Source organism: Lissotriton vulgaris, chromosome 3_1, assembly GCF_964263255.1.
Source record: "Lissotriton vulgaris chromosome 3_1, aLisVul1.2, whole genome shotgun sequence".
In the NCBI taxonomy this organism is placed as follows: Eukaryota; Metazoa; Chordata; class Amphibia; order Caudata; family Salamandridae; genus Lissotriton; species Lissotriton vulgaris.
In genome coordinates, this window is record NC_141689.1 from 510,633,788 (window position 1) to 510,654,946 (window position 21,159).

Genomic DNA, 21,159 nt, shown 5'->3' on the forward strand with positions numbered 1-21,159 from the left:
ATGGACCGAATGTAAGATAGAAATTGATTGGCCAAATGATGAATATCCCAGAGATGAGAGAACGGGGGCCCCTTCACCGGATGTAATGAGGAAATATGACCAGGTCATACAGTATCTTAAGAAAAAGGTGCCAGCCAAAGAGACAGATTGGACCCGAATAGATAGAACCACCCAAGAACGGGATGAAACAGTGCATTCATTTTATGAAAGGTTACTGCAGGTATTCAAAACTTACAGTGGTATCGATAATGTAGACATGAAAGACATGACGCATTTCAGTTATAGGTTTGTGCTAGGACTAAGGCCTGAAATCTCACAATGGATTCGAGATAACAAAATCAGTTGGCAGGGAAAGCCCATAGATGATGTCCTGAAATATGCAAAATACTGTGAAGATGAAATTGAAAATAAAAAGAAAGCCCTCAAGGAAAAGGTGATGTGGGCACAGGTGAAATTAGCCGAACAGCAAGAAAAACAGTTAAGTAAAATAACTTCTGATAATAATGTTCCGAATACCAATTCTGGGGGGGGAGGAAAGCCCAGACCTAAAATGAGTCGTGAAGAGGCCATGAAAAAGTTTCCGTGCCATGGGTGCGGCCAGATGGGGCATTGGAGAGACGAGTGTCCACACCTACAGGCTGGTAATGCCCCTGTAAATGGTTTAAATCCACAGGTGCCGAAAGAGGGGACAAGAAAAACCCAGCAACAGGTAAAATTACCTCCAGTACCTCGCGCTCCTAGACAGAATTTTAAGAGTCAGGGTCAGCAGAATGAGAGGGCGGAAGTATGGGAGGTTGAGAGTGAAAGAAATGCAGTCATTCCACAGTACTTGCTAAGTGATACCTTCCTTTGTGAAGATCAAGATTGACGGGGCCTGAGAGGGGAGGATGAGGAGTGCGTACTTGGCGCCTCCTTACCGGTAGACCAGACTGGACCATACATTGAAGGAAAGGTTGAAGGAAGAGATGTCACCTTTCTGTTGGACACTGGCGCTACCAGATCTACTGTAAGAACAGTGGATGTTCCTAACCTACCCCTCTCGGGAGAAGCGATCCAAGTAGTGGGCGTATCAAATCAGATAATAAGTACCCCTGTAACTGAACCAATGGAGATTTCCATAGGAAATTTCAAGGAAATGCACAGATTTGTGGTCTGTGATTCCAGTCCTGTAAACCTACTGGGACGTGATTTGTTGTGCAAGATGCGTTGTACCATTTATTGCACACCAAATGGCGTCGAAATTCAGACCCCCGATGAAGATGGCCTGTACAAACTGATGTTAGTCAGACAAGATGCTGACATTAAGCCTTTGACAATTGAGGACTTACCTGAGGAACTCCAGCTAAGGGTAGTACCCGAAGTGTGGGATTTCACAGGAAAAGATGTAGGCCTGATGGCAAATGTGGACCCGGTTAAAGTAACAATAAAAACAAATGCTGTATACCCCAAAACCAGGCAGTACAAAATGAGTGCAGAAGTGAAGGCAGGAGTAGCGACTGAAATCACGAGGCTGCTCGAAGCAGAAATAATAGAGGAAGTGCTGAGCAGCCCCTGTAATTCGCCTATCATTGGGATCAAAAAGCCTAGTGGGAAGTACCGGGTGGTGCAAGATTTGCGCAAGGTAAACCAAATTGTTGTGCCTTGCTGTCCTATTGTACCCAACCCTGCAGTAATACTCTACCAGATTCCTTGGAACGCAGAATGGTTCACTGTCATCGATCTGTGCCACGCATTCTTTTCCATCCCATTGCACCCAGAAAGCAAGTTCCTTTTCAGTTTTGAATTTGACAGTCATATCTATGTCTGGAATCGTGTCCCTCAAGGGTACACTGAAAGTCCATCGATTTTCAACCAGATACTGAAAAAGTGCCTTGAATCCCTAGTGCTGCCAAGAGAGTCTGTTTTGGTGCAGTACATAGATGACCTGTTAGTGGCATCTAAAACCCAGTCTGACTGTGTCACTGACACAATTGCCTTGCTGAATCACCTAGGAAAAGGAGGACATAAAGTGTCGCCTGACAAATTACAATTCTGTAAAAACTCAGTAAAATATCTGGGGCACCAGATAGAAAAGGGAATCAGGAAGGTCACTACCGAAAGGATCAAAATAATTAAAGCAATGGAACTGCCCACCACCCAGAAAGAAGTGAGAATGTTCTTGGGAGTTGTGGGTTACTGCAGACAATGGATTGTAGGGTTTGCGGCTCTAGCCCGACCCCTGATAAATATGACAAAGAAAGGAGTGGAAGACCCCGTCCACTGGGACAGTGAGAGCATGAATGCTTGGGTAACTCTGAGAAACTGTCTATGTACCGCACCTGCATTGGGTATGCCTGAGTACACTAAACCCTTTGAACTGTTCTGTGACACCAGAGAAAATTGTGCTCTTTCAGTCCTGACCCAGGGGCACGGATCAGTCAGGAGACCAGTAGCTTACTTTTCAGCCACCCTAGATCCAGTGGCCGCTGGACTGCCTGGCTGCTTAAAAGCCGTTGCTGCTACTTGTGTCAGTCTAGAACAGAGTGAGAGCATTGTCATGGGACATCCCGTCACTGTCTATGTTCCTCACTCTGTTGTCATCCTACTGACTAGAACTAAGACCCAGTACCTCACACCTAGTCGGCTGACTAAGTATGAGAGAATTTTGATTGGTGCTGAAAATGTAACTATTTCCCGGTGCAATGTCCTAAATCCTGCGACACTGTTACCTGTCCCTCTGGATGCAGAATCGGATGAGGGTGGGGAACATAATTGCATCGATCTGACTGAATATAGCACCAAGCCCCGTCCTGACATTCGTGAAATAGCACTACGGGACGGGGATAAAACAATGTTTGTGGATGGCTCGTGTTTGAGACATGAGAGTGGGAGTCTGAGTGCTGCCTATGCTGTGGTTACTCTGACAGGAGTCGTCGAGGCATCTTACATGCGCGAGGTGAAATCTGCACAAGTGGCGGAGCTTATAGCGTTAACCCGAGCATGCAAGAGGGGAAAAAGCAAAAGAGTTACTGTTTACACAGACAGTCAGTACTGTTTCGGGGTTGTTCATGACTTCGGCCAATTGTGGTTGCAAAGAGAATTCATGACTTCCTCTGGCACACCTATCCGAAATGGGAAGGTGGTGCATGAATTACTTGAAGCTATCCAATTACCCAAAGAATTGGCTGTGGTCAAGTGTGCGGCTCACAGATCTGGAAATGATGATGTGACTGCCGGTAATAGGTACGCTGACCAAATTGCACAATTTTGTGCCCGTCACCAGATGTCCCTACAAATTGCCCGGTGGGATGGAACCAGCTGCCAACTTATGTTGTTTGATAATGTGTCAACGTGGGAAGAATTAAGAGAGATACAACAAGCCACAGACAGGCAAGAAAAAGGCAGGTGGGCCGCAAGGGAGTGCGAGTTGCGAGAAGATGGTGTGGTGGTAAATCCGGAGGGGGTGCCTGTACTGCCTGATAGCTTGATCGACCCCATGGTCAGAATGATACATGAGCCAACACATATGGGAAGAGACGCAATGTGTCGGGTGTTTGAACAGGTGTTCTGTAATTCAAAGTTCAGGGACCAGGCGGAAAGGCTTTGCCAGAGGTGCCTAGTGTGTCAGCAATTCAATGCAGGGAAGAAGACAGTAGTGAAACAGAGTACTATTGGAAAGGCAGTAGGTCCCTTCGTAAGAATCCAGGCAGACTTCATAACCATGCCCAGATGCAACGGATACAGATATGTTTTAGTCATAGTTTGTCTATTCTCTAGGTGGGTGGAAGCATATCCAGCTAAGAAAAATGACGCTATAACCACAGCCAAACTATTGCTCAGGGAGTTGATACCTAGGTATGGGATCCCAGAGACGATCGAAACGGACCAAGGTGGGCATTTTGCCAACGATGTCCTATTGGAACTCTGTAGAGCATTCAAAATGAAGCAAAGACTGCACTGTGCCTATCACCCAGAGGCTTCTGGGGTAGTGGAACAAATAAATGGCACTCTGAAGTCCAGACTGGGGAAAATGTGTGATTCCACAAAAATGAACTGGATAGAAGCTTTACCCCTGGTGCTGATGAGTCTGAGAAGTATCCCGAATCGAAAGACTGGCCTGAGTCCCCATGAAGTGTTGATGGGAAGAGTGATGCGCCAGGCATGGGTACCCGGAAACAAACTGCTAAGCATTTCTGATGATATGGTGCTAGAATACTGCAAGCAGCTGGGTGACCAAGTGCGTTCTCTCTCTCAGCAGATTGGAGAGACTGAAGACGAGTGGCCAAAGACTCCAGCACACAACCTGCAGCCAGGAGACTGGGTGGTGTTAAAGAAACACACCCGGAGCAGCTGCTTGAAGCCAAGGTGGGGAAAGCGACGACAAGTGATCCTCGTCACTACCACTGCTGTGAAGTGCGCTGGTGTACCGAAGTGGATCCACGCCAGCCACACAAAGCGGGTATCTGGAGAAAACGCGACTGGAGCTGAAGGCAGCACAGCTGAAGAGACCTCCGAGGAAGAGAGTCCGGAGCTAGCTGACATCGAACTGCCGAGCACAAGTCAAGACGTTGAATGGTATCCCGCCGACGAACCGGTTCATGATCCAATACGAACCCGAAAATATTCTTACTTAGACAGTGAGTGGGATAGTCCAGGTGAGTCAGGAGTAGAAGGAGAAGGTCAGGTCAACGAAAGCCACAACACACCTGATCAGGACATAGGCCAAGTAGGGTCAGATCAAGATCTCGAGACTCCTCCTGAAACTCCGGAGCCGAGAAAGGGACAGCTAGAAATTAGGGCTGACGTTCATGCAGAAGAAAACGAAGAGATCGAAGAGCATGAACAGGAACAGATAGAACTAGATCAAAGTGCTCAGACAACGGAAACAACAGTAACAAAAAGTAAAAAGAAAGTGCGATTTGAATCTGAGCAGGGACAGATTAGCGACCAGGCAGAAGAGATAGACGAAAGACCTGGAACTAGTCAGACAGGCAGGGAATCAGAAGTGCCACAACAAAAAGTGAAAAGAGTGCACGAAGAAGGAGAAGTCTCCTCAACCACTGGGAGGCACGGAGGAAGAAGTACTCCTCGATACGTCAAAAGACTAAGGCTCAGACTAAAGACAGTCGAAGAAAACGATAAAGACCGAAAAAGGGCTTTAAGTGAAAGGAATGCAGCCCAAGGCAAATCGCTGAGAAAGAGCGACAGGATAAAGAAACAGAACCGACTGTATCGGAGCCCTGAATGGACGTACTTTGTGTTGGAGGAGATTGACGAGCCTCACCACAGTGGCAACAGTGACAACGAGTCTATTGCTGATCGGAGTTCGGACGAAGACCCTCCGTAAGAGAAGCCCTGAAGTGAGCCTTTGGTGCAAAGAAACGAAGAGGGGTAGCAAAAGCCACCTGTAAGCTAAAATGTCTGATCCGAGTGTCTCTGGGAGATCCCGGTGTGGGTGTCTCAAAACCTGTTGTAAGATATGCTTGTGTAGTGTAGCTATGCTAATAGTAATGTGGATAGGACTAACAGTTTTTCTACCTTTTATGATAAGTAAGAATCCTAACTTGTCCCCTACTGAACCAGAAGCAGTAGATGTAGGGATTGTACAGACTGCAGAAACACCACGTAGATTAGAAAGACGCGACAAAAGAGTAGGACTGACACACACACGACCTAATTTAGAAGCACCAGATGAGGATGGACTACATTTTCACAGAATGAAGAACAGGACGCATCTAAATGTTTTTGCTAACCTGTTAGTGCATTATGTAGAAGCTATGGAAATAGAGGACTGTTATGTCTGCATGAAGCTACCAACCTCAGTGGCTGAAGGCGTGACATACCACCATCTACCTTTGACCTATGGAATCTCCTGTAGTATATTAGCTAGCTTGTTCTATAGAAGCACCTTGCAGTACTATTATTCAAACGATGACGTAGTATTTTCTGAACTTCCTGTTAGAGGACATTTGAACCGTGTACATACTACAAGTGATGTGACCCGCTATATGGGAGAATATTTCCTGACTATAGGTAACATAGATTTAGATCAAGCAAGAGAAGACAATCTGACCTGTTCACTGCAAGAGCAGGAAAAGATGTTTATAAAGATGGCAGACAGAAGGAGAGAAAAGTTTCAGAAGAAGGCAAATGACGAGAAGGATAGAATACCTAGGTGGGCTGAGCACATGGACAACACCTCAGAAGGCGAAGCCAGTCCTGCCTTGTTGCTGGATTTTGAAAGAAAGGGGAAACTTTGTATCCATAGGGAAAAGACAGAGTACTATAACAATGTATTCATCGGTTCCAGCGAGTGTGAACATAATTATAAGGTAATTGGAGGTTGGGGTTTCAAAAATGGGTCAGAACCTGTGTTTCCCGGAATATATTATATATGTGGGAACAAGGCTTATTTCAAATTGCCGGATCACTGGTATGGAAGCTGCTACTTTGGCATTGTTTTCCCGAAAATATACCATGTGAATAACGCAGCTGGAAGCGATGATGAAACTAATGGCTTAGTGCGTAGTAGACGCGAAAGTGTAGGCGAAATTGTAGGTGATATTTTTAGTGCACTGATACCTGGAATGGGGGTAGTTCTGAACACCCATAGAATCTGCAAATTGTCTACGGTGGTGGACCGGTTATCAACGGACACTGCTGCTGGTTTCCTGCTGGTCAATACTGAAATGGTTGCGATCAGATCAATGGTTTTACAAAACCGTCTTGCCCTTGACACCCTATTAGCAAAAGAGGGCGGAGTCTGTAGAATGCTGAAAGCGCAACATTGTTGCACCTACATTCCTGACAAAAGTATCGAATTAAAACAATATGTGAAGAACATAACTAATTTGGAAAGAGAACTCAAACCATTGGAGGTTGACAGTGCCTGGACGAGACTGACTGGAGGTCTCTCCTCTATAGGTAGTTGGTTTACTAATCTAGGTAGAAATATTTTGTGGAAAATACTGATGCCAATAGTCATAATAGGTGTGATTGTATTGATCATTTTTATCTGCTGCAAATGTCAAAGGTGTAAAAAGAAATATACAGTCAATCCGAGGGGGGTGAAAAGAAACATTGATGAATTAGAATTAGAAGAGCTGAAGAGTGCAATTTATAAAAAGGCGAAAAATCACCACTCTCATAGGGAAGCTGAAAGAAAACTAAACAATAAGTTTATTGAAATCGAAATGGACGATATGAATGAATGAGAAAAGTTGGCATCCGTTTCCTTCATGTAGTGATGATAGTAAATATCATCAAAGAGGGGATTGATGGAGCAAGGATTCGCACGCATAGCGCCTTGCTCGGATGCAAAACCCTTGTCTATAATTGCATAATAATATTAACACCATTGTTCGTCATTTGTAAAGTGTTTTCCCCTACACGCGGGTGTCCCTAGGATGCTTGCTTGTTTGTCTTTTCACGTACTAACGAAGCTTGCACTGAAAATGGCTGCTTTGCCGCAAATTCAGTCTGCGCATGCGTCGGTCATACCCATGTGATGTGACGCACTCGCATTCTGGAGGGATTCTGTGCTCATGCGCATTGATGCTAAATATGGCCGCTTGTCTCTTACCACGCTCTCTGCTTACTGCAGCAGCTTTTAGCCTATCTATTCTTTCGCATTAATCCTTAATGCTATAGTTATTATAAAAGTAAGGGTTGGTTTTCTTTTATCATGGTATACAGTGCGATCATTTTTATGTATGGTTCTAATTTGTCTTCGCTTACTTTTCATGTACCGCGTCTTTGTGGGCTGGGTATTCATGAGCGGAGCCATGCTTGAGGCTCTGCTGGGCACCGTCACCTGACCAGAGAAAGTTCCAACTGCGCAGAAGCTAAACCTAGCCAGCTGGCTCCTGAAGCACAATGCGCCTGGGAACACCGCTGGGAATACGGAGTCTCACCTTGAAAGAAGCAATACTGTTGCTACCTACTGAAAACTGTCCTGTACTGCTGTATTCTATGCATGGGAACGTGAACCTAAGGGGCGGGTATTCAAAATTGCATATTTAATCATGTGAAACTGAATTCTAGGAGGTGGTAAAGACCGCACCACCTCTCCTGACCAATCACAATGTGGGAAACTGTCACTTGCAACATTAGTGGGTGGTCTAAGGGTCCCCAAACTGTATAACTACCCTAGTTTAGCTTAGGAAAATTGTCCGACTTGTCCGAGTAGCAGACCTGTCACTGACCCTACGATCTCAATAGGTGCTCATTCTGAAAGTGCTGCGGAGCACTTTGTCCTTACTTTCCACAATCTCCTAAGGGGTGGAAAATCCTAAGTGCTGGCGAAGCACTTTGCTGGGGAATTCGAAAATCCAATCAGGGTTTCTGGCGGATTACTTGCAGGAGGGGGTAACGCAGGCGTTGCTGTCCGAAGCTGTGGGTGTTGGTCGTACCCTGGGAGGCCCAGTCCTTGATCCGAACCTGAGGGGTATCCTGTCCTTATTCTCCGTGAGCTGTACCTGCTCACAGTCTGGCATTCCTTTTCTGAGGGTCCCTGTCCCCGTCTTCCCAACTGACCCGTGGCCAGGGTTGGTCTTCAATCTAAATTAGGTAAATATAGATTGTGGGTTTGCGTATCTCTTTTTTCCTCTCTCTCTCTCAGATCTGTTAAAGCATTCTTACCTGAGTTATTGCCTTATTGCCATCGAACTTATATGTGCCTGAATTTTAGTTGGTTCCTTCTCTCCCCCTCTCCTTTAGAAATTCATTGATTTTAAAAACCATAGCATGTTCCCGTTTTTCCCTTTCCTTTAGCGGTTTGCAGTGAGCTTAGCAAGAATATTCTGAACACTTAGGTTAAGTACATGTTCTAAGTCCCATCCCATTCCTATGTTCTAGTATAACGTTGCAGTGAATAGTACGTGCTAAAACTTCTCCCTGTAGTTTCCCATATATTCTAAATGGTCATATTTTTTGTGCAAAGTTACCTTTTGGTACTGATTTTGATGTTTGATATATTACTCTGTGTATCGCTTATTATTTTGGCTTCTTCTCTTTGAAATCTTATATAAAAACTTGAACTTAATCAGGTGTCTGTGGTCATTTTACAAAACTGTGGAAAGTATTTTAAGGATTTTAAGGTGTATTGGATGTTAGGCCTGTCTACTTTTTCTTAACAGCTCCAGGTCCGTCAAGGAATTGCGCCCGTGGTAAGTCGGGTGCATGGTAAGCAGAGGTAAATCCAAACTTGATTACTCCTAGCAGCGTGCAGGAGGAGAAATCCTCACCCAGTTTTCACCCAAACGAAATTAATGTGTTCTTCACGCCGAGGGCCCAGTGCGTGTTAGAGAATTGGTATCCCGGGTGACCTGGGGAAAACTGCGCGCTCTAGTGGCATAAAGCAATATATACATCTCCACAGCAAACAAACCTCATAAATGTCATCCTGGTCATGCATGTGGGAGGATCCCCGACAACACTTCTCAATCTGAGGCCCGGTTACGTTACAGCAGGTGGTTTCTCTGAAGAGAACACATATATATATATATATATATATATATATATATATATATATATATATATATATATATATATATATATATATATATATACATATATATATTACGGCTCCAAGTTTCTTTCACGTTCCACAGAAAGTATTTTTAATCTGCTGAGCGATTAAAAATACATTGAACACTTCCCCTGCGAGTGCCGCAATTTCTTTCTGTGGAACGTGAAAGAAACTTGGAGCCGTAATCTATTACGTGGGGCGCCGCCACGAGAGGCACCCGCCTGCGAGTGACTCGGATCTTGGCGCAACGGAGCTGAAATATATATATATATATATATATATACATACATATATATACACACACACATACATACATATATATACACACACACATATATATATATATACACATATACATATACACACACATATATATATATATATGCACATTATATATATTTTTTTTTTTAAAAAAATTTCAACACAATCCACCAGCGTCTTCCTTCTAGCGATATCAGAAAGAAAAACACAGGAGCCGTGGCCTCAGTAAATGGTGCAGTTTAATGCAGATACAATGTCCTACGCGTTTCGGAGTAAGCCTACTCCTTCATCACTGCTCCTGTGTTATTCTTTCTGATATCGCTAGAAGGAAGACGCTGGTGAATTGTGTTGAATTTGAAGGGGGTGGCTACCCCTGCCGTGAGCCCGCCGACACCGAGGCAAAGGATCAGCTACAATTCCGTGATTATATATATATATATATATATATATATATATATACACACACATACACACACGATTTACTTACATAATGTTACTTGAAATATCAAAATGAATATTACATTTATGGCATTCTTATTTTAGGGATTTTATAGGCTTATTAAAAGTGTTCGAGCTAATGAATGGGTAGCGATAGGGGTTGGAAAGGGTTTTTGAGGGTTCAGTAATGTGTAGTAATTGGTTTTTAAGGGTTGGGATGAGTAGATTTTTGGGGTAGTAATGGGTTAAAGGTTCAGGGATGTGTAATGTATTGGGATAGTAAGGAGTAATTAGGGTTCGGATAGGTAGTTTATTAGGGAACTAAGCTTTTTAGGGTTCAGGGATAGATGGTGTATTGGGATTTTAGGTCTCATGGTGGGTTGTAAAGGGGTTTTGGGGTACAGAGAAGGATACTGTATTTTGCTGAGTAGCGTTCAGGAATGGGTAGGAGTTTTTATATTACTCATGGTTAAACAGACCCACAGAATTTTGCAAAATAAATGGCGAGTTCGGCACTTTTGTCAAAATGCTGCGATTTTTACAAAAGTGCCCGCAAAATAAGTTAAAAAAAACGTGTGTTCCCCCCCTCTCTTTACTGGCTCTGTGCGGCCACTGAGCCAGTAAAGGGAGGATGAGCAACAGGCAAGTGGCAGAGGTGATAAATTCCTCTGTTGCCTACATTTGAAATGCACCTCGCCCCCTGCCGAGCAATTACCCTGCAGGCCCCTCTCACACCTTTGTCTGCCCCCTGCCGGTCATTGGAAAGGTTCCCCACAGCACTGCTCTCCTTTGTCTCCCCATTGTCTCACATAATCTCCTTTCTCTGGTAACACTCCTCCCCTTCTGCTCCACATGCACAGGAACGTCTGATGCCAAAAAGCGCAGGTTTCATATTGTAATCTGCTGTCTTTAGCATCAGACACCCTCTCATTCCAGGCGCTGTGCTGCTGGAAACTCTGCAACTTTACAAACTGTGACACTGCAGTTTCCAGCAGTGACAAGAGCACAAATCTGCAGTATTTTTGTGGAGGGCACATTTTTTTGCCCACCTCAAAAATACAGTGTATTTAGAGGTTTTCGGCTGCAAATGTTGCTTTTTTTGGGCCGTGGAATTTGCCACCCAAAGTCGCAAAATCCTGGGGGGGGTCTGATTACATTAAACAGATGACATAAAAATGCAATAAATTTAGAAATGTGTATATACACACACACATACATACATACATACACACACTGACATTCGTTTTTAGTCAGTAGCAAAATACACACAGAGCAAGTAACTTTGTATTTGAATATTCAACACGTTATATTTAGAAGATTAGATTAGTACGGGAATGTATTTTATCAGCAATGTGCTTATTTACCTTAACTTTGCGCAACAAGTATTTACTGATCAGCAAAAGAACAGCCTTATCCAGTCACCTCTAGTTTAAGTCAGGGGTGTGAAGTAGTTCCCTTGGGGTTTATCTCTGCAGATTGCCCAGCTCTGGCCACTTGTCATTGTCATGTCCTGCTTCAAAGCTCTTCCACAAACAGACAGGAGATTAGGAAGTGGTTCCTGGCCTTTGTTCAACCCAGCATGTTGGTGTGAATTGCCCGTTAGTACCTTCGCATTCTCACCCACGATGCCCCCTACACTCATTGGCTCTCACTGCCAGAAGCCCTGCTGTGGGATTTTTTTATTTACTTATTTTGCAGTTGTATACAGCGCGATCTCTACAAGAAGGTGCTCGAATCCTTTAAATGAGCACCAGTCACATAACACCAGGACGCATTCAGTTTTCCCTGTTTTTTTAGGCACAGGGAAATTAAGCAATGTGCTCAGAATCACAGTATGTGCACAAGTGTATGATTTTTTAATTTTTAAACAAGCAATTTACAATCACAACTTTGCAATATTGTGTCTTTTGCTCAGCACTGCGTGTAAACCTATACACAAAGATCCGAAGACCGCTCAGTGAGGTTATGTGGTCATCGCATGTGCAACTTGCAGGTCACACCGACCTGCAATATAGTCCATTTGGTTAAGTGCCTTCAGGGAAACATCCGCATGCTAACTTTGAATTCGCTCAACACATTGAAGAGGTTTATTAAGCTTTACTAAATTGTTAAAATAAATGCTACTGATTTGGATGCAAAAAATTACTTGGTTCTTTAGAATGCTCTGAAGAGTCCAGTGGACGCAAGCTCCGAGTTATCGGTAACTTCCTTTTGGGCCAGAACGCCACTCCTCTGATAGAAGCCGTGGTGGCAAAGAACTGCCCACCACCCACTCTGCGTAAGTCCACTCTAGGGCCAGGTTCTCGCGCATGAAAACTCGGCAACCTACAGGGTCAACATTCTGATGCAGGCGTGGCTTGCAAATCAGCCTGTTATGGTAACAAGGCATGACGGGATACCCTCACCAGTGTAGTATGTTGTGCCCACAACACTAGAACAAGCAAGACTCTAGGCTACACCGCTGCGGCTCCGCCCTTCAAACATACCTGCTGTGTGTTTCATTCATTTGCTGATGTTGGAGTAGTAAATGTACCATGATCACTATTTAGGATTCTAGTGTCGTACTGTCAAGCTTCTGGCTGCCACTGAGGTGTAAATTGCTCGGGGGAGGGTGGGACAGTACTTTCCCAGAGGACAGAAGCCCAGGCCGCAATGTTCTGGGTAAGGTTTATGGCACGGGTAAGAAAAAAAACAAGCATTTGCAATGCAATAGGTCTCGCATTAGGAAAGTTTGAGCTATTGGTATTGTAAATGACACTTTTTTTTATTTATGTGTTGGTTTTGAAAATAGCAAAATTATTAGCTTTATCATTTACAATGTCAATAGTTTTAACTTTTGCAAATGTGACACCTATAGCATTTGTAATGCAATATGTGTTGTATTTATGTGACTTAGATGTATTGATATTACAAATAACAATGGCTTGTAATTTAATAATTAATACTTAAATAAAAGTTACTGTAATTTACATCATGTAGAAAAATCCCTGTTGGAACACCTCCATGAAAGATAGGAGTCATGTTTCCTTCTCAGGAGACAATGTGGCGCAGCGGCCAAAGCAGCTGACTCGGGTGCTGGGGATCACTTATTCTCACTGTGCCCATGAACAGTGCCTGGATACCCTCATGTGTGATAAACTGCGCTACATAGATCTCCAAATTTAATTTCCCATCCCTAGAAAAGAACTTACTCCTGAATTAAACAGAAGCAGCTTTAATAAAAAGCTACCCTGGCCTCTGCTTGAGGTTGACAATCTATGAAGTGAAGTTTAGGGAAATGTGTGCCAAAAAATGGCATTATTGTAATCGATTGCACCGCCTTGAAATGCTCAAAATGCGGCAGACGTGGTATCACGTAGTGGGAAGATTCGCAAAGGTGCGCTTTAAAAGCAGAAAAGAGCAGAACCTGCTACTTTATTAATGCGCAATCATGCAGGTAGGCTTTGTCTAATCTATCAGGGAAGCGCGCTGACAGGAAAGGAACGGAGCCCACCGCATAACACTGGGCGACATTGCAGCTCAGTGCCAAAGCCATAAATATCAATTGGATTATCAATAGGCTGTCTCGCCCACAATGGACGCCCAGTCTCCAATGCCATGCGATCTGCTGTAATTAGCCCCTGATGAACTTTAAAATGTTTATTGACTATGAAATTGCATTTCTTCAGAGACCGTGCACATCTGGAAGAACCACCAGCAACTCTACGGCCTTTAGAAAGCACACACTATTGAGCAACAGACTTCAAATAGAGTCATCACGGGGAAAGCGCGAGGATATTCCCCGACATGCTAATGCCGCCTTTGACTGGGCGAATATTCCAGAACGGACAGCGTCAGGACCAGATACTTCAAAGTGCTGGCCTCATGCTCTAACAATTAACGACATCGCCATCTGAGCTACTCGGGCAATATGTCTGTCCCTTCACAGTCACCTGACACAACACCCTCTGTGCGTCCAAACAGTACTAACTTTTATCCCTTGCTTGGAAAAAAAACACCAATGTGAAGCAACTGAGAGCTCTGGGGACGAGCCAGCGCTGAGCGGCGCTCAGCCAATGGCGCGCTAGCAGGGTGGAGTCCCAGAGGCGGCCGAAGAGCGGTGAGTACGAATCCTGCGCAGCCACCGTCTTGTCCCGCCCGTGCACCGCAACCGCCGTTCCCGCAGCACACCGCTGGTCCCGCCGGAGCAGCAGAAAGTTAGTAGGCTGGAAGTTGTCAGCCTGTCCCTGCTCTGGAGCCCCTGGCCGTGTCGCCCCCCCGCCCGCCCATCCATCGGGAGCCGGCGCTCCATGAATGATTGTCCCCAACAGCAGCGGTGAGGAGCGTGTGTATGTGCATGTGCGTGTGCCTGTTGCATGCGTGTGTGTGTGCATGCGTGAGTGTGGCTGTGTGTGTGTGTGTATGTGTTATTCACTTGCTAAGAATGCGGGATAGATATGCACGGCGCCAGGCTGGGCGTGCGCGCCCACAAGGTATAATCGCAGAGGGCTTGCGCGTGCACATCCCCTGTCTCAGATTCCCAGCAAGTGGACAACAATAGATGCTTCGCTGGACGCAATGCGTCGCATTGCTACACCAGCTCGACCTAAAAAGCACGGGGAGGGGGCCGTGAATATATGTATGGGGGTTGCCTTGTTAGCAAAGACCAACCAACTATGCACATCATAACCATTCAGCTACTGTTAAAAGGTGTAGTGGGGTCCCAGCACCGTCACACCAGGGTTATTTGAAGGACATGTGGTCACCTCGAGACATGTTTCAGAACCCTAACAGTAACTGAAGGCGGAAAAGACAGACCCGTCTGGATACCAATGTACTATAGGTCTAGCGGGCTCAAAGGATGACGGGCGTGTATATTTCACATACTGTGAGTGGAATGTAGCGATTTAACGTGACTTATTATATTGGCAAGTTTTATGAGAGGGCGCTTTGCCTGGGTAATAATCACTCTGGCAAACAATAAAAGAACTTGTCGCAACAGCGTTTGAAAACGGTCTGCTACGGACAGGTCGAACTTGAAAGAGTCGTATTGAAATATCTGCATAGGTATTTAGGTGAGAGAGAAAAAAACAGAAGGACAAACATCACTTTTAGATACGAGTTCGCCCTGTATAACGCCGATCAAGACATGGAAAACTGAATGTCTTCAAAAAATAAGAGATCCCAGCTATCGTCCAATGTAGGTTAGTATGCAAACAATTGACTGCAGGGCGTTTTGTTTTCTCCACAGCAAAATAAAAACATAAGAAACGTAAAGCTTAGGCTTAGGGATGTGGTCTGTCTGCATAAACGACCGACGCTGGTGCTGGAAACCCGGGTTCGAGCCTCAAGGTCGCGTCCACATCCTGTGATTCTGGGCAAATCACTTATTCTCCCCGTGCCCGAATGAGTAATGTAAATCAATGCTCATGTAAAGCGCTCCAATACCTTCGGGTCAAGTTCACGCTATATAAAATATACACACAAAAAAGTGAAACATTCCCTGGGGCGCCTGCTAGACAAACTCTGGTTCTAACAAGTGTGCTTAAAAATAGATCACAGCAAATCTTAAGTCCTGAAAGGACAGAGCTCGCATTCTCAAGCCCACGTTTGTCTTCACAGTTTCCATACACCAGACTAGTCTTTCTGATAAAGATCGTGTCCACATTTCAGAAAATTAGATTTTTAAGAAAGGCATTGTGAATTTTCTATTTCATCGTAGAAGCTAATCTTCAAAAATTAGGGCTAAATGCTTTTGATACAAGGGTGGTCTTCGTTTTTTAAACGGTCTTCGATTTGTGAATAATAATAATAATAATAATATAGTAGAAAACACTGAAGCACAATGCAAAATCACCATTGATGCCCTCCACACACACACCACACCATAGAAGGACCGCAAAATAAAAGATTCAATGCCACGCCAAGTACCTTAGAAGCACCCCTCAAGCCTCCAACACAATGCCACATTACACGATATAAGATGCCACACAAGCACTAAGAAAGTATTGCATATCACAGTGTAAAACACTGATAGAAGGCCAATTATACAATTTACCCAAACCCATTACATCACCCCCTCTGCCACCCCTTAACATTCAACTATAAAATTGTTTCCATCCAACACCACAATAAACTTCAATATACTCCATGTTGCAATACAGCAAACACTCAACATGCCAAAGCAAGTATAACAGCATGACCCAATACTACACCTAATTGTGTAGTACCAACATAACGCACACAATGCAGCACTACAACGTCAAACAATACCACCAAACTACTCCATGTAACCGTAACATCATGATGTCCATCCAACCCAAACGAAACAATAAAACAGCAGTCTACATCCACACACAACTCCAACACTTCCCACTGCAGCAGATCAAAAGCCCGCCATCAGTCCACACCCGTTCAACACTCCCCTCACTTAATGCACCACCACATTTATCCAAACATAAGATGTGGCCTAAAGCCGCACACAGACGCAACTCTGAAGGCAACTGTACCAGTGTTAAATTGCAGTTTACAAAACCACAAGGATTCAACCAAAAATGAACACTTCACAGGAGCATGTGCCACCGGCAAGTCTCAATATACCCGGGGCACCTGGTGAGACACCTTTGTATACCCAGGCGTGGTCCCATATACGTGAACACTGGTAGGAGTGCATGCTGAGAAACGTGTAGACACGTACTTAGGGGTGGGAGGGATGTGAGCGGCCCTGCAGCAGAAACAAAGGGTCTTAAATAGGCAGTGTTTCGGGACAGGGAGCCAATGAAGGGTGCCAGGCGAGAAGCAACGTGAACCTGTTTGTCAAGGCCCAGGCTGAACCATGTGGCCACATGTCGAATTAGGAGGAGTCTCTGCAAAAGTTATCCCAGCAGGCATGCAAAAAAAAAAAAAAAAAAGATATAGATACAGTAGTCTAGCCTGGATGTAACAAGAACCCAAGCCAAGGTTTTCCTTGTGGGCTTTGGCAGGGCACAAGTCCTACGAAAAGAATTGGGGGGACGCTGACGTCACAACAGGAAGTGACGTCACGTAAGGTGGCTTGCACTTAGTTGCAGTTTATAGTTATCGAGCTCCCGCTAAAATAATTGGGGGAACGCCGTCCATCCGCGTGGTACCCCGACTCGAACCCTGGGCTTTGGAGGAGAGGGCAGGAATTTCCCAAGCACATTCATTAGAAAGCAGGTCACTGCGAGTTTCTTAATCTGGGCTTTGAAACGCAGTTGTTGATCAAAGAAAGTACCTAGGTTGTGATACGAAGGGCAGGGGACAGAAGCAGAACCAAGTAAGTCAGTACACCAATTGGGTAATCAGATCAAGAGTTTCCCCAAAAACAATAACCATGGTCTTGTCAGACGTGAGCAGTTGGAGAACTAGAGCCAGTCCATTAGATCAACGAGCAACAATATGTAAAAAATAAATAAAAAGAAAAAGTTTCGAGGACTCACCAGGTAGCCATCAAGCATCAGAAATATCTGTGTCTCATCACATGCATGTCACGTCCAACAAAGAACACATTTAGGTATATGTATATAAGTTGGTAACAGCATACTTGCGCTTTAACAGGTTCACACCAGAGGGAAAGGGTCCCGATTCCACCCCATACAGAAACTCATTTCCATACAACTTATCAATCTTGGTAGTGCTCCCTCCTCATTCTCACTCACTATAGAATGGAGCAAATGCCCACCCATATGAACAACAGATAGATCTGGCATCCTCGTCCTAGATCCATCATTTCAACCTAGGGTCGGACTGGCCCTAGCGGGTACTGGGCGTTTCCCCAGTGGCCCACCAGGGTGGGGGCTGTTTTTGGACCCATGAGAGACAGACTTGCAGCATAGTTGCAATATCAGCCCCCTATAACAAAAGCGCCGGAAACCGGCCCTTGCAAACAACTTGCCGCCTCCTCTCACCTCAGCTTCTTGTGAATCCCATTCAAATTTCCCTATGATAGGGGGGGGGCACAGACTATAAACTAGTCTGAAGTGAAGCGCTTTTATGCCCGTGGACATTGTTTGCGACATGTAAAACTGCCAAAAATAAAACATGGATTCCAACTCTCGCACATGGTCTGATTTCACCATAAAAGAATTAAGGACAACATCGTTAACATGAGAGATACCCATATAGTGGCTGAATGGCAGAGTATGAAACTAGAAAACCAGGGATAAACCCCAGCGTACCTGCTTGAAGAAATTGTGTGATCCTAGACAAATACATGATTTTACTGAACATCCTTTTTGTTCATTATCACATTTGAAAGCATCTACAAATATATGAGATCAAGATGTGCACTGTACAAAAACCGCTCATGGTTGAGTTAATAGCCTGCAACGTTGCTCTGATAGCAATCAAGGTGATATATGGTACATACGACAACTGGACAGGACTCTTCGTTTACGAACAGCATTGTCATAAGGACAGGGGCAGAATCTCTCCTAGTCCAGGTTTAAAAACTCTGACTTAATAAATAAGTCTCAACGAAGGGACATGATCTGATGTACCTAGGTAAAACGTTTGCACATGTTAAAGAAATATACCTTTTTGAATTCTGAAGACACCAGGTCATATTCTAACCTGTTTGTTGCATGATTTGCATGCCAAACATTTTGAAAAGGCTTGTGCACGGGCTTTGGCGGCTGAGCCAACCCTTGGATTGGCTCTCCCTTTTAATTTGATGGCTCGCCCACCTTGGGTAAAAAAAATAAGCGAGTGAGGGGTGCAGTGGGGGTGGACCATTTCAATGTTCTGCCCCGAGAAGGGGTCAGTAACGCACACAAGAAGGTATTCTCGTGCTCGAGGAGCTCAAACCCGTAATGTGCGCACGCGATCTGTCCTGGTTCAACAGGATACAAAACCTTCATTCACAAAGGGAACTTTGCGGTGTCGGCGCAAAACGGGGGCAAACCTAAGGAATGTGAGCATGTTGGTATATTATGTGTGAATAAACCACGCTCAAATAAGATCCATAAAACAATCGAATTATGAGTAAAAAATGGTTTCTCGCTCAATTCGGAAGCGCTATTTAATTAGAAAACGAATACGAGACACGGGTGGGTGGTGCTTGGGGTCACACAGACGTATTTCAATGGGAATAGGCTGCTTGTGGGTCTTCCATCACCCGGACACTAAAAACTGAAAGTATAAATAAATGTACAACACATCGGTAAATAAGAAACTGACACTGGTGCACTGTCTTGCTTCAGCGTCCATCGCACCGTAAGACTGCTAATCATTCTAAAATTAAATTTAAAAAATCTGCCATTAAAAAAGCTGGGTTCTCTACAATAAATAAATCAACTGAAAAACATTTCATTTGACACTGCTGTAAGGAACTGGAGTGAAAGGAAAAGAATTATAACAAAACCAGTCACTCCTTTCCACAATTGTCTTTGAAAGACACGTGATCAATAAGAACATTGCCAAATACGTTTGACTTAATTTTTTTTATATATAACTGGCCACTTTTTCAGGCTTGAGCATTGCTGCCGAGAGACCTCTATCACAACAGCTGATAGGCGTGGCTTTGACCGACAAAGGTACAAAGGCACCTTCAGGCATTAAGTTACTGGGAACTACAATATTTCTAATTTTTCCAAACATTCCTCCGAAGGTGATCCCCAATATTGGCATCTATGATTAACTCAAGCACCAAAGCAAGATGACACTCACCCAACGCACCTAAAAGGATCCAAATGTTTAAAACGAGATTAGGCACTCTTCTACCCTTTTCACTCAGAAATTTTCAAATTATCTTTAAAAAAAAAAATATATATATATATATATATAAAAAAATCACGTTTTCACGAGTAGTTGACTGCTACAAAAAGTAAAGGAAGTGGGGTGGAATGGAATTTCTGTGGCGGAAACACAATAAAACGTAGGGGTTAGTGTTACGAAACGAAGGCAACCTTGGGCAAGAACCCCCGAGTTCGGCGCAACAGTTTCCCGCACTGTGTCAAGACGGAACCCCCAGACTCTGGTGTGAATAACTTCCACTGCGCACTGTGTAACTAAATTACCGTATAAGCCAGGCCCTGAGGTGTTCCCGCGCGGGCGACTCTACGGACACTTACTTGTGGTAGTCAGACCAGCAGAGGCGGCTCCGCAGACCGCCAGGGAGAGCACCAGGAGCGCACCGCCCACCCCGAGAGCCGCGACCCTCCGCATCATGGCCATCGGCGGGTCCTTCTGATCTGCTGCCGGCTCAGGGAGCTAGAAATCCTGCTGAATGGACCAAGTCTCGTCTCCCTCCAGAGAGTCACAAAGGAAAACCTCCAGCGTCTGTTGCCTGCAACCTGCGAATGACTGCCCCCTCCGTGGGTGCCTCCCTCCCAACCCCAGGCCGACTCCGCCTGCCTCTTCCGGGCCTCAGGTAGCCTCCGCCCGCTGCACACTCCAAAGTTTCAGCAGAAACCCAGAGTCCACGGCCGAAGCCCCGCCCTCTCTGACGGCAGGTGAGGCCCCGGGGCTTGAATCATGCGCGAGGCGGGCATTAGCACCGCTTCACGGCTGCGAAGGGCCGTTCACACAGGATCAGGTAACAATTGGAGGGTCATTAGCTTTTCCAATGACTCAAGCTGCGTTTCGGGGTAGCCGCTTTACGCTTAGGGCCAGAGAATTGAGCCTAGGCAAGAGCTGGTAGAAAATATGTCGAGCCCAGGCTTGCCTGACTCTGGTGTGGCCTCGGAAGTTGTGGCTTTGTGAGAAGGAATTTTGGAAGGGGTCATGGTAACCGGACTATCGCCTGGCTGGTATTTTACTGGCCTGTCTGTAGGTGATTTATTAAGTCCGTGCACACATATTGCGAAATACAGTGATATCCCGTAATTTTTATCTTCTGAAACATAAACTAAAAGAGCAAGCACATAAAGAAACAAGTAACGTTTTTGAGAGCTTTCTGACTCGTTCCAGAATTGTTATGATCAAGGTACCAGCCGAGGGCAGGTGCGGGGTAT

General features: G+C 44.8%; 1 protein-coding gene across 1 annotated transcript in view; it reads right to left on the reverse strand.

The window, feature by feature from the left end:
- The window catches only part of F2RL1 (F2R like trypsin receptor 1), a 28,860-nt gene extending 8,271 nt beyond the window's left edge, over window positions 1–20,589 (reverse strand). The window contains exon 1 of the mRNA XM_086960754.1: window positions 20,278–20,589. Within this exon, the coding sequence (XP_086816880.1) occupies window positions 20,278–20,380 (103 nt within the window). The 5' untranslated portion in view covers window positions 20,381–20,589. The remainder of the gene's footprint in view (window positions 1–20,277) is intronic.
- Window positions 20,590–21,159: the final 570 nt, after the last annotated feature.